Genomic DNA, 14,837 nt, shown 5'->3' with positions numbered 1-14,837 from the left:
CTAAAACCCTATTGCCTAATAATTAAATCTAAAACAGTTTAACTATAGAGGATAATACAATATGAAAATGGACTATAGACTGCCAACAAACGAAGGTAGATTCATCACACTAGGGGCCATGGTTTGTGAAGATATTATTAATTTAATTGCCTTTCCCTTATAAACATGTAACAAGAAATAACCAAACTGTATCATTATTGTTAATTTCGTTCTGGAAGGTAATGGTAAGCCGCCATTATGCACTGCACCATATAGCTATTGGAGATAAGAATTCATCAGTTAGTTTGGTTTTTGGACCTATGCCTAATCAATCAATTATACCTTAGGACAATGTCATACCTTAGGACAATGTCATACCTTAGGACAATGTCATACCTTGGGACAATAAATATATAATCAACAACATTACCAGAAACATCCAAACTGAGTGATGAGTACACGATGCCATTTAGAAAGTGGCCAAGTGCAACATATGTCATATTTCACTTTCTTAGTAAAGCGGTGGCTGGCGATTAGGTACCTGAGGGTGCGAGTTCGAATCCTGGTTGGGACTCAACCACAAAAGTACTAGAATTTGTACTTTACTAAGAAAGTGAAATCCCAAAATATGACATTTGTTGCAACCTGAGTGAGTTTGTACTTAGCTTTTAATAATATTCCAGCAATATCACTTCGGGTAACACCACAGCTTAGCTTCACGCATTATACCGAAGTGAGAATTGGATCCCAGGTCGTCTGCATGACAACCGAAGGCTTTGACCACTAGGCGACCCCAGCACCCCTCTAAGATGATGAAGAGTTAAAACAAGTACATCTCAACTAAGATGTGGAAAAGAGTGTGCTTCGATGCATCGATAGCGTAGGTATAACCAAAGCTGTTAATCATCACTATATGAAACAATTTGGACTGTTGGCAAAGATGATGAGGCGTCCATCAAGCCTGCATACTCTTAATTCTACCATGGCTACTTGAAATGCTTGAATTTGATTGGTCAATCAATAAAATCAGAGGGTATCAATTTGGATCGAACATGCGTGTGATTTCACGGCGCTTTATATCTGCTACAGACCTATTAAAATGAAGGGTTGCAAATGACGGCCTGACAACGTAAATCACAACGATACAAGAAGATTACAACGACGCCACATTTTCAGTACGTTTCAATAATCCTTCACGAAACATTCAGTTCCCCTACTTAGTTAATTACAGATATCTATTGATGAGTGAGGCCATTTCTTTTCTGTGTACCAGGGATATAACGCTTTAGAATTTCGCCCGTATTTCTGCAATCTGTCAAACAATTTATGGGAATGAACACTTGAAGCATAGAAGCTCCAGACATGCCGCCAAGAAAGCCGAGATCAGATTGATGGTTGACTCTGATAGGAATAGATAAAGTTAATAGAGACCAGTCTTGATGAGTTTCTCCAGTGCGATGAGTGGTTGTAATACCACACATTTGATGGTGGCAGTACGTATAATATTGACAAATATCTCGGAGAAATCTTAACATCAGGCTTATTTAGAAAATTGGAACCGAAAGCACAGAAAGGGGAGTACTTTGCTTCATGAACTCCATTACTCTTGTCTGCAACAGATGGTTGTTGAGGCTGTGTTGAAGACGACACGCTGGTTCCGTTGACTAACGCATTCCTGAAATAGTATTAACATTTAATCATTATTCCGTATGATTAGAGACATTGTCGTCGAAACTCAAGAATTCCCAAAGATTAGGTAGAACCCAGGTCACAAACCAGTTAAAGATAAACAATGTTGATCTTAGATCGGTAACTTGGTAGCTTGACTCCTGGGAGTAAACAGGACTTCCGTCCTGTGCCACAACTAAAGTCATGTTGTCTCACTTTAGGCAAATACTGCCTCTGTGAACCCATCAGAAATTGGGTACTTGGTGGGACAGGTACATGATCTTTACTTTTCTAGCTTAGGCTATTCGCGGTAATAACATTTAGTACGTTGTAAATACTTAGAGGCTTGCTGTTGCAGCACGGAATTCAGCACAATATAAGTGAACTTATTAAATATCCGATACATGATTTTGTGATTGTGTAAATTGAATTTTGTCTTGTATATTTTGAACGTGGGGGAAGCAACAATTGTTATTCTAATTTTGGCTCAACGTCAGCACAATCGCCAGCACCTGAAGGGATGGTGTAGCACTACATGGTCCTAGTATGGCGATCTACTTTCAGCTGTTCGCGATCTCTAGCCTGTTTTAATATTGTATTGTCCAAACAGTGCTATTAGTTCTAACTTTAACACTAGACTTATTTGTAATTGTGATTTTCTAGCTGTTTCAATGTCCTTTGACGACAGGTTTTTACAATATACACATCTTCTATTTTAATGTAAAATATGTTCTCGTCACGATATAGCTGAAATATTGCCGCTGTGACGTTAAATATTAACCCAATCACTCACTTAAAGAATGTTACTTCAGTTTTACTATATGTCCGATAGATGGTCACTCTGAAACTTGTGAAATAAACAAATAGAAACAGTGTGAAATTTAGGTGATAGTAAAGTATGACCGTAACTACTTGCATACATTTACATACCTGGCAGAAAGTTTGAGGCATAATAATTGTATGAATTTACCATTGTTTAATATGTTATAACAGTAATCAATTGTTTTCATCTTATTCCGACCCGTGTAGGTCCCAGGGTAGAACAGGCCTTCAGCAACCCATGATTGCCGGTAGACCCGTGAAGGTCCCGGGATAGAATGGACCTTCAGCAACCCATGATTGCCGGGAGACCCGTGAAGGTCCCGGGATAGAATGGACCTTTAACAACCCATGATTACCATTCAAAGCGACTATGCTTGGCGTAAGAGGCGACTAACCGGATCGGGTGGTCAGACTCAATGACTTGGTTGACACATATCATCGGTTCCCAAATGAGCAGATAGATGCTCATGTTGTTGATCACTGGATTGTTGGGTCAGCGCTCGATTACTTACAGACCGCCGCCATATAACTGGAATATTGCTGAGTTTGGCGTAAAACGTAACTGACTGACTCACTCACTCATCTTATGCCATGTAATTGCTATATAAATATATGGAGAAAACACGTACATGTGAGCATCTAACCGTAATCCTCCTGCTCCCTGCATCTGTATCTGTAGACTAGGGATCACAATGTCGGAGGAACTTACCGACTCGCCTCAGCCCTTATAATGGCCACATATTTATCTTGATATTGTGTAAGCCACTTCATGTAAACTGATTTAGCTGGCCGTCTCGACCTGGTACTCAGTGTGTTGTAGCGGAGGGCCTCTCGTCTCCCTTATCTTCAGTAGATTTCCCATTACTCTCTAGCAAACCATCTGCGTGTCTATCATATAAATTAGTCTGGGGTCGGGGATTGAATGGACGGGTTTTACCCGCTTCTTCCACGAACAGTTGATAGATGTAAATATTTTACGTGAACACCAGGTCGTTCGCTTGTTTGGCGTCACCTATTGTAAATGAAGAAAGTGAATCTACTCGACTATATCTAAAGCTATCCGACCCTGAACAATACATGAAGTTTCTAGAATATTCTAGAAGCTTTCGGATATTCTAGAATATGATTACCGATACACGTAGCAAATGTGATAAACCAATTTTAATCAGGACATAATATCCGTGTGGTTATAAACAACCCTCTCATATATGAGCGGAACCAAACGTTTCAAATTTCTCATTCCTTTAAACGTAGTACTGAAGACAGTTGTGGTTTATCAGTGGATGGGATTATGTTCTGTTCGTATGTTACACGAGTACAAGCTGATAGATGTGTAGGATGTATCCTTTTCATAATTTAGAGAAATGTTACCCTTCGAGGATATATATATAAAGCTCCTTTGTTGGACATTTTTAACTTCTTTGTTTTCTGATATTGATAACTGGCAGTTAAGTCTTTGACATTTTAAGAATGCACACCGTATTATTGCTATCCATCAAAAGTACTTTCTCATTTTCTAGCACTGATATAATACCTCGTCTTTGGATTGATACGATGAAACCCAGATCAGGAACAATTTCCTTTGCAGTATGAACCATAGGACAGAAAACGAATATAAACAATAATAGTCATATTAATGTAAAGACACTGTATATCATATTTACTGATACATCAGCTGGAAGCGGCTGAAGTGAGCTAAACAAGTGTGTGTGTAGATGGCCAATATATAATTCGGTTCTCTGTAGAAAAAGTCATATTTCGTGGTTTTTCAAGGTATGATTAACTGTTAGTTGTATTCTAAACAGAAGTTGCTACGTACAAGCTGTCGAAAGTTAACTTTGAGGGCATCATCATGGAAAAGGTGTATATCCTCTTACAGTATCAGACGTCAGCACGGGACCAGATCGACTTTTCCTGTATAGGGCACTTGAATGAACAACGTGCCTCTTATTCCAGTGAACAGTACATGTACCTTTCCACATTCCGGATTGGGATGTTTTAATGCTTTTTTTCCACCCCTGACATCGATGCATTTCCAAAGAGAGACATGATGACCAGTATTTCGGGGACCGTTTTCTCTCCTCAATGGATCTTCTTTCAAACTAACCCTTACAAGGTTATTTTTGCCGATAAGTCTGAATAACACATGACACATTCAGTGTGATGGCATAATAACTGAGCGTGCATATACTGTTTCTGAACATATAGTGAGTGATTAAGTTTAGTTTTACACCACGCTCACCAATATTTCAGCTCTGTGGCGCCAGTCTGTAATTGATCGACCAGACAATCCCGTGAGCAGTAGCGTGAGCATCGATCTGCACATTTGGGAACCGATGACATGTGTCAACAACGACAGCAAGCCCAACCAACAGATCCCGCAAGTGACCTGTTACGACAAGCATAGGTTACTGAAGGCCAATCTTCCATGTTTAAAACTAGTAATAAAATCTAAAACAGTACTAGTTTAACTATAGAGGACGATACAATATAACTGACTGTAGATCACCATACCAGGGACCACGTGGAAAATTTTGCGAAAATATATTTAGTGCAATTGTTTTCGTAGCCATCGCAAGATATGGCGAACGATACAAGAAAAGCAGATTTAGAGTTATCTCCCTTCCATCGAGTTGCATTCGCAAAGCATTGATAATTTCCCTGCATCATGCGTGATGCAATGTGATTGATCGGGCACCGTGCCCTCTTTTCAGTTTTTTAAGATTCTTTTCTTCCCTTGTGATCACGTAATTCCTCACAACTCAACTAATAACCGTGTTGTTATTGCTCCAGTTAGCCCATACTTAATTGACATGATGGTGTCATAATACCATTGTGTGATTTGTGAACGTGTCAAGCTGATTTTTTATACTGTCGTTTCAAATCAGCTCAGAAATATGTAGAACGCAAACTACAATTGTAAATGTATGCATTAAATTGGCTTTAGGCATGTGTGCATTCCAGTATGCTAGGGAATGACCGCTTGTCTGGACTAATAGATGTCGATGTGTTAAAATTAAGGTGGTGCATACTTAATGTTCTGTGTTTACATAAAATCTTGCGAACACAGAATACCATAAGGGTAGACTGGTTTGGTCAGAAGAATAGAGCTGTGCCCATTGCAAAACCTCTGCCACTCTTCCAAGAACAAGATTCGTGCAAACCATTGGTGATTTATGCTCAGGTTTACACAGAGTCAGACAGAAAATACCAGGGTAGTCAAACAGACTGACACTTGGGCCTCAGATGGCTTGTCATTGCACGTTTCCCTTTGTCCATGGCTTGACTTTCTGCCACCCTGTCTACGTTCTGTCCCTGACTGACACCTTCCAGGCAGAGCCCCAGTTCAGCCAGCCAGTTTGCTTTTAAAGGCTGTTGTTTGGAAAAACGTCTGAATATCTGCCCAAGGCCATCAATCTGTTGGAAGTAATGGCAAAATGCCCACACACATACAAAGTGCCTTCAAAAAGTTCAGAGGTCTTAGGAAACAATGTAGATAGAATCACCTTCCAACAAATCAGTGTCACTGTTGATTCACATTACTGTCGACCTCTTCTGTGTGGCTGTCGACTGGTTCATGTTCTGTGTGGTTGTCGATTGGTTCACCACGCCTTGAGTCGGTGGAGTTACCATGCAATTTGGAACATAGATTTCTCGCGACAGGTGATTCATTTCCTTCTCCGGGTTTCCCATGGTCAGAGGATGTGCAAATTGTAGTACTCCTGTGTGAGCGTGACATTCACCTTCAGTATCAACTGACTCTATCTCGAATTCATTCGTCAACAAATCATTGCTCCTATCCGTTTTCGAAGTACCTATCGATGATTTCATTGAGATTTTACATATAACGGTACAAAGTATAATTATGATGATTAGAACAATTAACCCAACTAGCAGACGATAGTTCCAGTTTACTCTCTCGTGTACTTTCATATTTTCCAGATTAGGTAAGTGTTCGATAAGGGGCCATGAGAATGCTCCCTTTTAGTTTCAAATTGAAGTAAGTTTCGTTAGCCCACGTTTCGCAGTCTGGTGAAAAGGTTCCCACAGAAACAATTTTGAAATATTTCAGTGAGTGAGTGAGTTTAGTTTTATTAGTTTTACGCCGCACTCAGCAATATTCCAGCTGTATGGAGGCGGTCTGCAAATAATCGAATCTGAGGCAGACAATCCAGTGATCAACAACATGAGAATCGATCTAACATTTGGGAACCGATGATACGTGTCAACCAAGTCTGCGAGCCTGACCACCCGATCCCGTTAGTCGCCTCTTACGACAGGCATAGTCGCCTTTTATGGCAATCATGGGTTGCTGAAGGCCTATTCTACCCCGGGACCTTCACGGGTCTTGAAATATTTCAACTGAAGACACTGCGCGTTCGGTTCCAATTGGAATTTCGCCGCCATCAATTCAGTAAAGAATGTCTCTGATTTTCAAACACAGTAAGTTTATCTCCATTCTACCATGACCCATTTAACATTGAACTTCTTCCCTCTGCGGAAGACACTGCGTGATCCGGCAAGGGATAAAAGGCAAGTTAATCTCGTCTGCGAAGGGAGTGGTTGGTGCCTTTCGTATTTTTTAAACATTTCAACATAAAAAACATTCTGTCTAAAGAAAACAAACAACTGTTTATTGTTTTTTATCATCCCAACACTACACGACTGAAACCAGCCTGTTGTTTTGTTTGCCGTGATACTCTACCCCCGAGGTTTCACAATAATGGAACATTCTGACCTACTTATTTTCATGGAAGTAAAGTTACGCAACAGTTTGAAATGGCGGATGAGACAGTGTTTACATTTTACAAATTTGACGTGAAAGTGGAAAATACTTGAATGGATGTCGAATCAGAACCCTTCAGAATCGAAGAATAGATTCTTTTGTGGTAGACCTACGATTTGTATCTCGTCAAAAACTGTTGATTTTACGCTCGGCGAGTGTCGATGTACTTTCATGTTTTTGCCTCCACCCCGGCATGCGGCAAAAGAGTGACAGTGCCATGTTGTCAGAATGTGTGAACATCCGACTAACTTGGGAGTTCTGGAATGTTTTCATGGATGGACTGAGACCAAGTGTATGAACATAACAGAGACTGCCTTGCGGGGATGATGGCAGAGCAGAACTCCGGTGACTCAATTTTTACAGATAGATATTATTGTGACATGATGGAGTATGAGTAGCATAAATCTGGTGTTTCGCCAGATTCGTTATCTTGCGAATTTCCCATTCTAAATGGAAACAAATATACCATATTCCAGGTAGGTAAACGTGTTGCTGCACAATTTGTTATAGATAGGGGTGCATTTTGGCAAGGCATTCTGATTTATGTGTTAGATATTATTTATGTTAGGGGCTGTGTATTGTAATTGAATGTCTTTATAACAGAGGGTAATATGATAGTGAAATTCCCATAGAACTGTGGAGGAAATGTCATATAATTGTATTTTTTTGAGTTTGAATAAATGCTTCTTATCAGCATTTCCACCACGTCTGTTGTGTTCATAACAGTCATGTTTGTGGTCAAGCTGAAGTAGTGCGGCAGTCTTGTACATACATGCGTAGTGAAGCGCCGTGAAATCAGACGCATGTTCAATCCAAAAATTTCGAACCGCATAAATACTGGATTCTGCTTGGTTGTTCAGAAACTTCAGACGGCGTCAATTCTGGATTGGCACTATCTGATTTTCGGCCGTTTCACCGCACATGAATAAACCTTATTGTGAGAACTACTTCCATTTGACCACAATGATGGCGGGTCAAAACAACAGCAACAACTCCATGGATTTTGACGGTGACTCGGGAATTTGCCACATAGATCCTACACAGTCAATGGTCCTCATACAGCGTACGGATGCATGAGTCTTGGTGTGAGGTGCGAACGCTTTAAACACCCCAGTGCAAGCTGTGGTAAAAGGGTGGTAAACTTTGATGTATTTGTGCTTAAATTTTCTGGGTAAAGTACTGAGTAAATGGGGTAAATTTGTGGGTCGGGTCTCTTCTCCACACTCTCTGATTCACGAGACGTCTTACCCTATCAGACACCATGGCTTCCAAATCTGACAAATGGTAGTGAAGATCACACACTAATACTTTGTGTACCTCTCGGACCAATGTAAATTGGCTAGGCAGAATATAGGTATACACAGTGCCATTCGGCCATGTAACAACATGTTGAATGGTTTCAACAGACCCCTTCCTCAATTAACATTTCCTGGTTTCACAACAGGCATTTGTATATTATCACGTTTGCAAGGTTTACCATAGCACAACATACCTTCATAATTTGTACATTACCAATGATTATTTCGAGGGAAAATATTATTTCTTTGTGCGGCATTGTAGACGTTGGGAAGTACACCATCGACAAACTGTATTGGTAACGAAATAAAGAAACTGTTATGCGCAAAGTGTATGTCTATATTGAAATTATTATTCACATCGAAAAGTTGTGATACAGGTTCAGATCAGTCAAAAGTGCTCTGCACCGATTGTAACAGTCGAGTTACACGATTGTATGGTCAAACTCGACTGTCAACGGAAAACTCAGAGCGTTGCTGATTATATTACTGGACTGTCTGGCTTAGACTTGATATTGTACAGACCGTCGCCATATGCGTCCTGTATGCTCCGTTAAACATTGAATACAGACCGCATTAGCAGAAATAATAGCGTGAAGCCCATGTGTAGAATATACGAATATCAACCGTGCTCCAAATCATTAAATCTTCATCTTGTGTCAAATGTCGCCATTATCTATTTATCAAATAATGACCAGACAGAGAGAACTGGTTTGGGTTAACATGAAACTTTCCAATTATGACTTTGAGCCCTTTATCGGTTCCAGTATCGAACACTAAGTATGTGTTTCATTCACGGTCATTTACGGTGATCACATCATTGACATTTTGTGTTATTATAAGGGTATTTACTGATATTATGTCAAGTCTGATATATACTTCATTATTTCATGTCTACAACGCGAGACATCCTCGATTCCATTAAAGCTCTGTCGGATCCTGTTTCACGTAAGCAACCGCCATACATACTATATAATACACGTCGTCATATACGGCAAGCGTATAATGCATGGGACATACATTAGTTGCACATGACTAATTTTACACCTCCCTCCATACGTCCATCCATCACATTTAGTCGGGAGTGTGACGTGACGTGAATGGGACATTTATTGCCAGTTCAAGTTGATCTAATGTATAATGAATGAAACGTGAGTAGAAACATATTTGATGACCATATGAAAAGAAATTGAACTGCGTGACTGCTTTGCAGTGTAACAGAACATGCGCTTGTTACTGTTATGAGCGCGCATTAGACATATGATTATTTCGTTCATGAAACTTTGTACTATTTTGTCGTTGCTGTACCAGGTATCTGCCAGTTGACGTCGTGGTATTGCATGCTTTTTGCAAGAAGTGACGAATAATTAGGAGCCAGATCATTGTTGCTTTGATTGATCTTCGGAATTGCAGAGTTGAATTAGTTTCTAAAGGCTTGAACTTCACTGAAATTTCAAACCATTCCATCACAAAACAAAACCTGGAAGGGTTGGGTGATGTCGTGGGATGCATATATCCAGAAAACTGCTAAATAATAAAATGTAAAGACGTATAGGCTGTGCCATTCCGAGCACAGATACCGCCACACACCCGACTTTCTAGCAATACTTGACGGAATTGGTGAACACATACGTTACTGTTTCCACCTTGAAAGTTGTCAGTTAGGGCGCGTTGGCATCATATGCAGGCCTGTATGTGGTGGTCTGTGGTCCTTGCGTAGAGCTCAGGTCACAAAGCAGTTCGGTTATGCAACGTTGAACGCGATGGATCCTGCCCCACAACGAAGCACATGTGATACATGTGGCCTCTCCTTAGGCAAGTGAGTTGCTTCTGTCCACTCAGCAGAAAAGAGCAGTGCCGAGCGGGATAAGTCATGTGATTATAACCTTCATAGCCGGCCTAAAACTGAACCGTGGAACACTGTTAGCGCTTGGAGCACACTTTGGTGTGGACTTTAGCCCTATGATAGAATCCATATTATTACTATATATGCACGGAAGCAACATCAAATATGAATATTCATTTGCATCTGAAATCCTTTAGCTCTGTGTTTCACGTAATATACAACATGTACTATGAATGGAAACTACGTTGGTTCATAATGAATTTGGAAAATTAATATTTCATCTTTACCTTTGGAAACATTAGTCGCCTATACAAAGATACAAATGCTTTTTGTTGATAGATTTTAAGTTTGATCAATAAATAAATATGTGTTGTAGTTTGCCTTTTTTCCCATAAAACCACAAAATGGCAGCTTGTATTGAGACAAGAACAGAATGCTGTGGAAAAGACAAGGCAGGCAACTGAAAGAACGTCTGAAACCTGAAGCAATTTCATCTTGATTAGGCGCTTATCCAGCTTGCCCTTTTCAATATTCAAATTGGGGTCATAAAAAGACAAATTACTGCTTGTGCATATCCAGGCTTTACTGCTGCAAATTGTACATGGGACATCTTGTCCATCCGTCAGGGGATACTTTGGCAGTTTCAAGGAGTGCAAATGACACGCTGTGCTTAATTCACGGCAATCCTTGTGAGACAATCGATGTTTGTGCAGTCACAAACACAGGGAGTATCACACATGTCACATTGCATTTGCCATAATTCAATTAGCACGACAATTGCCTTTGCGTTTATAAGAAGATATGATGCTTTGCTGTCTTAAACGACCCATTTGTTATGTTGAACTTGCGGCTTTAGAACTCTCCGTATTGACAATTAGCCTTCACTGAGATCAAAGAGACATCATTTTTAATGAAACATTTATGTAGTAACTGTATTAAGAAATACATTAAGGTTTCGTGGATATAATGCTTGTAAACACCTTTGCAAAATCAGACTAATGGAGAAAAAACCTCTGAGTGAAAGGTTGCTAGCTGAATTTTCCATATGTACAGACGGATTTCCTTCACGTTTTTCAAACTGGGTGGAACTACAACTTGTATTAAAAACCTTGTGAAGTGGTGATTTCAAATCAGTAATGGAAAGTGTGAAATTAAAAATCTTCGCAGGAAGATAACTTTCAATCTGTCGTTCCATAATTCTCTACTGATCTTTCAATTCTAGCAATTGATTGACGGCAAAAAGGTTTAGCAAACTTAAAGAAAGCATTAATTTTTAAGGGAAATTTTTCAAATGTGCCAACGGAAGGCTGTTACTGTGAGATTCTACTATCAGGACGACAATTCTGACAATAAAAGATTGCCATGATCGATGGGGAAATGTAAGGATTTCAAACGGCCATGCAATTCGAATATTTTAAGATTTCTACTCAATTGTTCTCCTTTCTTAACTCTCGGTTGCGTGGAATTTCAGTCAGTGTTATGGACAATTTGAAAATGACGAGTCTTCTCATGGAACTGGGAGTGAATGTTGATTTACGTGTCAGCCGTTACAGCTATATTAACACCAGCCTGTGAATAAGCGAATCTGGATCAGACAGATATTAGGGATCCGGATCCATGATGGCATGCATTCAGGTATGTCACACTATGCAATAAAAGCAAAGAAACCGTATGGTCACGAGGATGTCACTTGGTATGCAATGTCTTCAAACAAGCACAATGCCACTGTCCATATAATGAGTCTTTACTGTTGAGCGAAGTGCATTGCCAGAAAGGTGATTTTACCATTCTTGATTAACAGTGGGTGTATGCGGGAAATTAGTGAAGCCATATTTCCTAATGTTTCACTCACTGGATTTGAACTTTGAAATCACATCTTATACGGTACTCTTCTCATTATATTACACTTTACAATCAAACCACAGTTGTTCTATTTTACCTTCATTCATTTAAATCTATACAATATGGATTTTCAAACACTGGAAGGTTTTGCTTAAAGTTTTTTCGTCTAAAAAAAATCTACCTACCTTCCATCCATCATGCATACATACATACATACATACATACATACATACATACATACATACATACATACATACATACATACATACATACATACATACATACATACATACATACATGGAGTTGATCCCGATGTTCAGGGACACAATGTAGTGGTAAAAACTATAGTGAAACGTGCCATACTGAAAGTTGTTCTGATATTTTTTAAGTCCAATTAGAGGTTTCTTGGCAGGCTACTTCTGTCACGTTAGTAACAGGTAATGATATTTTCTATAACTGGGACAAGACAAGCTATTAACAGTTTTGCAACCAGTGATTAGGACATGAAAGATAAATAATGCTGATAACATACTTCGATCTGGTCAACTGGCACAAACACACACAAGAAAAAGTTTCATCAGAATGACTGTTACGAAACCGTGGCCAAATACAAATATGAGATAAGACTAAAGCTTCATAGAACTACGGCGGTTACACAGATGGATGCCCCACCGACGTCCACCTGTTATCCTACGATTGACTGGTCATCTTATGACTGCGAATCGTTGTTGGTGCCAAGACCGGGAGCGGCCACATCACCGTCAACAACCACTGGCCACTCACAACGAACTTAACACAGTTCGTTAGGTTAACTGAGCTGGAATGAACCACGTGGACACTGTGGCTTTCATTAGGAGTAGGCCTCGTGACATCTATGAATATCGTGAGAAGAGTGATTATCATATGATTATAATGAATTTGGCTTTCCATGTCAAATGACTTGTTGGGCGCTGTGACCAATCATATAACAAAATTTATGAAAATATGACGTTCACTGGAAACCTCAGTCAGATTTCTGCTACACACATTTTCGTTATTAAATAGTGAATAGTTGTGGTGACTATGTTATATACATTCCATATACACAAAAAATATATAGTTATGTTACCCAGACTCAGTCCATAAGGAAACCACGTGTGGAACCAGTTCTGTGCTATAATTAACAATTATCTTCTAAAACCAAGTTACCAATCAATTCAAACCAACAAAGTTGCTACTATAGCCATACAAAAGTGTGTGGCAGTACAGATTCCTAGTTGATATAACACAGCAGCAGTGACTATAGCCCTGAAGGCAAGGATGATAACATTCACCTCTCACCAACAGTAATCCAACTTACGAAATAAGGCCTAATAAGAATATCATAGATAAGAGAGTGTCACACAAAGAAATCTCGTCTTCTTGTGGCTGGATATATAATGTGTGACGAGAAGCAAGTGCCCCAAAAGAATAAGATGCTCGAGATTAGACAAAGGCAGATCTTTCTATACTATTCTGTCAGAACAGGGTGGAAGCTTCTAGAATCTTGTCTGAATGCAGCACACTAATGCCCCTTACTGAGTTCACAGGCACAGTGTAACAGGGGTTGCACAAGTCATAACACTGCCTCATTACAATATAAACTACTAAAACAAAGAAAGGCATAGATAGTATTTTTCCATGTAACATTTCTAATTTGAATCACTGGTGTCTATGTAATCAGTATGTCTATGGTGGACACTGTCTGCAAACATTTCAGAGTTTGAATCCATTGTCATTGGGAACAATTCGCCAAAACGCACCAAAATCTGCTTTCCTCAGCGTATGTATTTAATTGTGAACGGGAAGAAATTCATGCATTTCCTTTTGCATGCACATTCCATGCATCATTTCCAGTAAAAGTTGGAAGGTTTCAATGTTCTTGACAATCTTAAATATGGTGTTAAAGTCATGCCTAGATTTACTGAGGCTCAGGGCAACAATGCGATTGGTCATTTGGAGGCTGGGAAGTCTCAGTCTGCGATTACAAGGGAACTGAATGTGTCACAGAGTACCATAGCAAGACTTTGGCATCGCTACCAGCAGCAAGGGTCAACACGTTATCGCCCCAGGTCAGGTCGACCCCGTGTGACCACGCCTTCTCAGGACAGGCTTATTCGGCTTCGACATTTGCAGAACAGGTACACCACAGCAGCATCCTCAACGTCGATAGTACCAAGACTCAGAACAATTTCTGATGAGACTGTGGGGTACCGCTTACGTCAGGCTGGTATTCCTTCCAGAAGACCTTTGCGTCGACCAGTCCTAACACGTCAACGTCGCCAAGAATGCAGACAGAGGTATCGCCAACATCTCCTATGACCATTTGCAAAGGTGGAGCACGGTTATCTTCAGTGATGAGTCACGATACATGCTGCGATGTCCCGATGGGAGAGCATGTGTATATCGACGTCGTAACGAACGCTACGCTGCAAATTATGTACAGGAAGTGGACAGACTTCACGGTGGAAGTGTCATGGTTTGGGTTGCCATCTCATACAGTGGCAGGACAGATCTCATTCAGGTCCAGGGCAATTTGACAGCTCGACGTTACCGTGATGAAATCATCAGGCCTCATGTC

The 14,837-nt window shown here is 40.0% G+C and overlaps 1 protein-coding gene across 1 annotated transcript; it reads left to right on the top strand.

The window, feature by feature from the left end:
• The first annotated feature begins 14,167 nt into the window (after window positions 1-14,167).
• On the top strand, window positions 14,168-14,578 carry LOC137283989 (uncharacterized). The gene has a single exon (XM_067815655.1). The coding sequence runs from the start codon at window positions 14,168-14,170 to the stop codon at window positions 14,576-14,578; it is 411 nt and encodes a 136-aa protein (XP_067671756.1).
• The last annotated feature ends 259 nt before the right edge of the window (window positions 14,579-14,837 follow it).

Source organism: Haliotis asinina, chromosome 5 (genome assembly GCF_037392515.1).
Source record: "Haliotis asinina isolate JCU_RB_2024 chromosome 5, JCU_Hal_asi_v2, whole genome shotgun sequence".
Classification (NCBI taxonomy): domain Eukaryota; kingdom Metazoa; phylum Mollusca; class Gastropoda; order Lepetellida; family Haliotidae; genus Haliotis; species Haliotis asinina.
The sequence above is the reverse complement of the archived record's forward strand: the minus strand, read 5'-3'. Positions and strand labels throughout refer to the sequence as shown.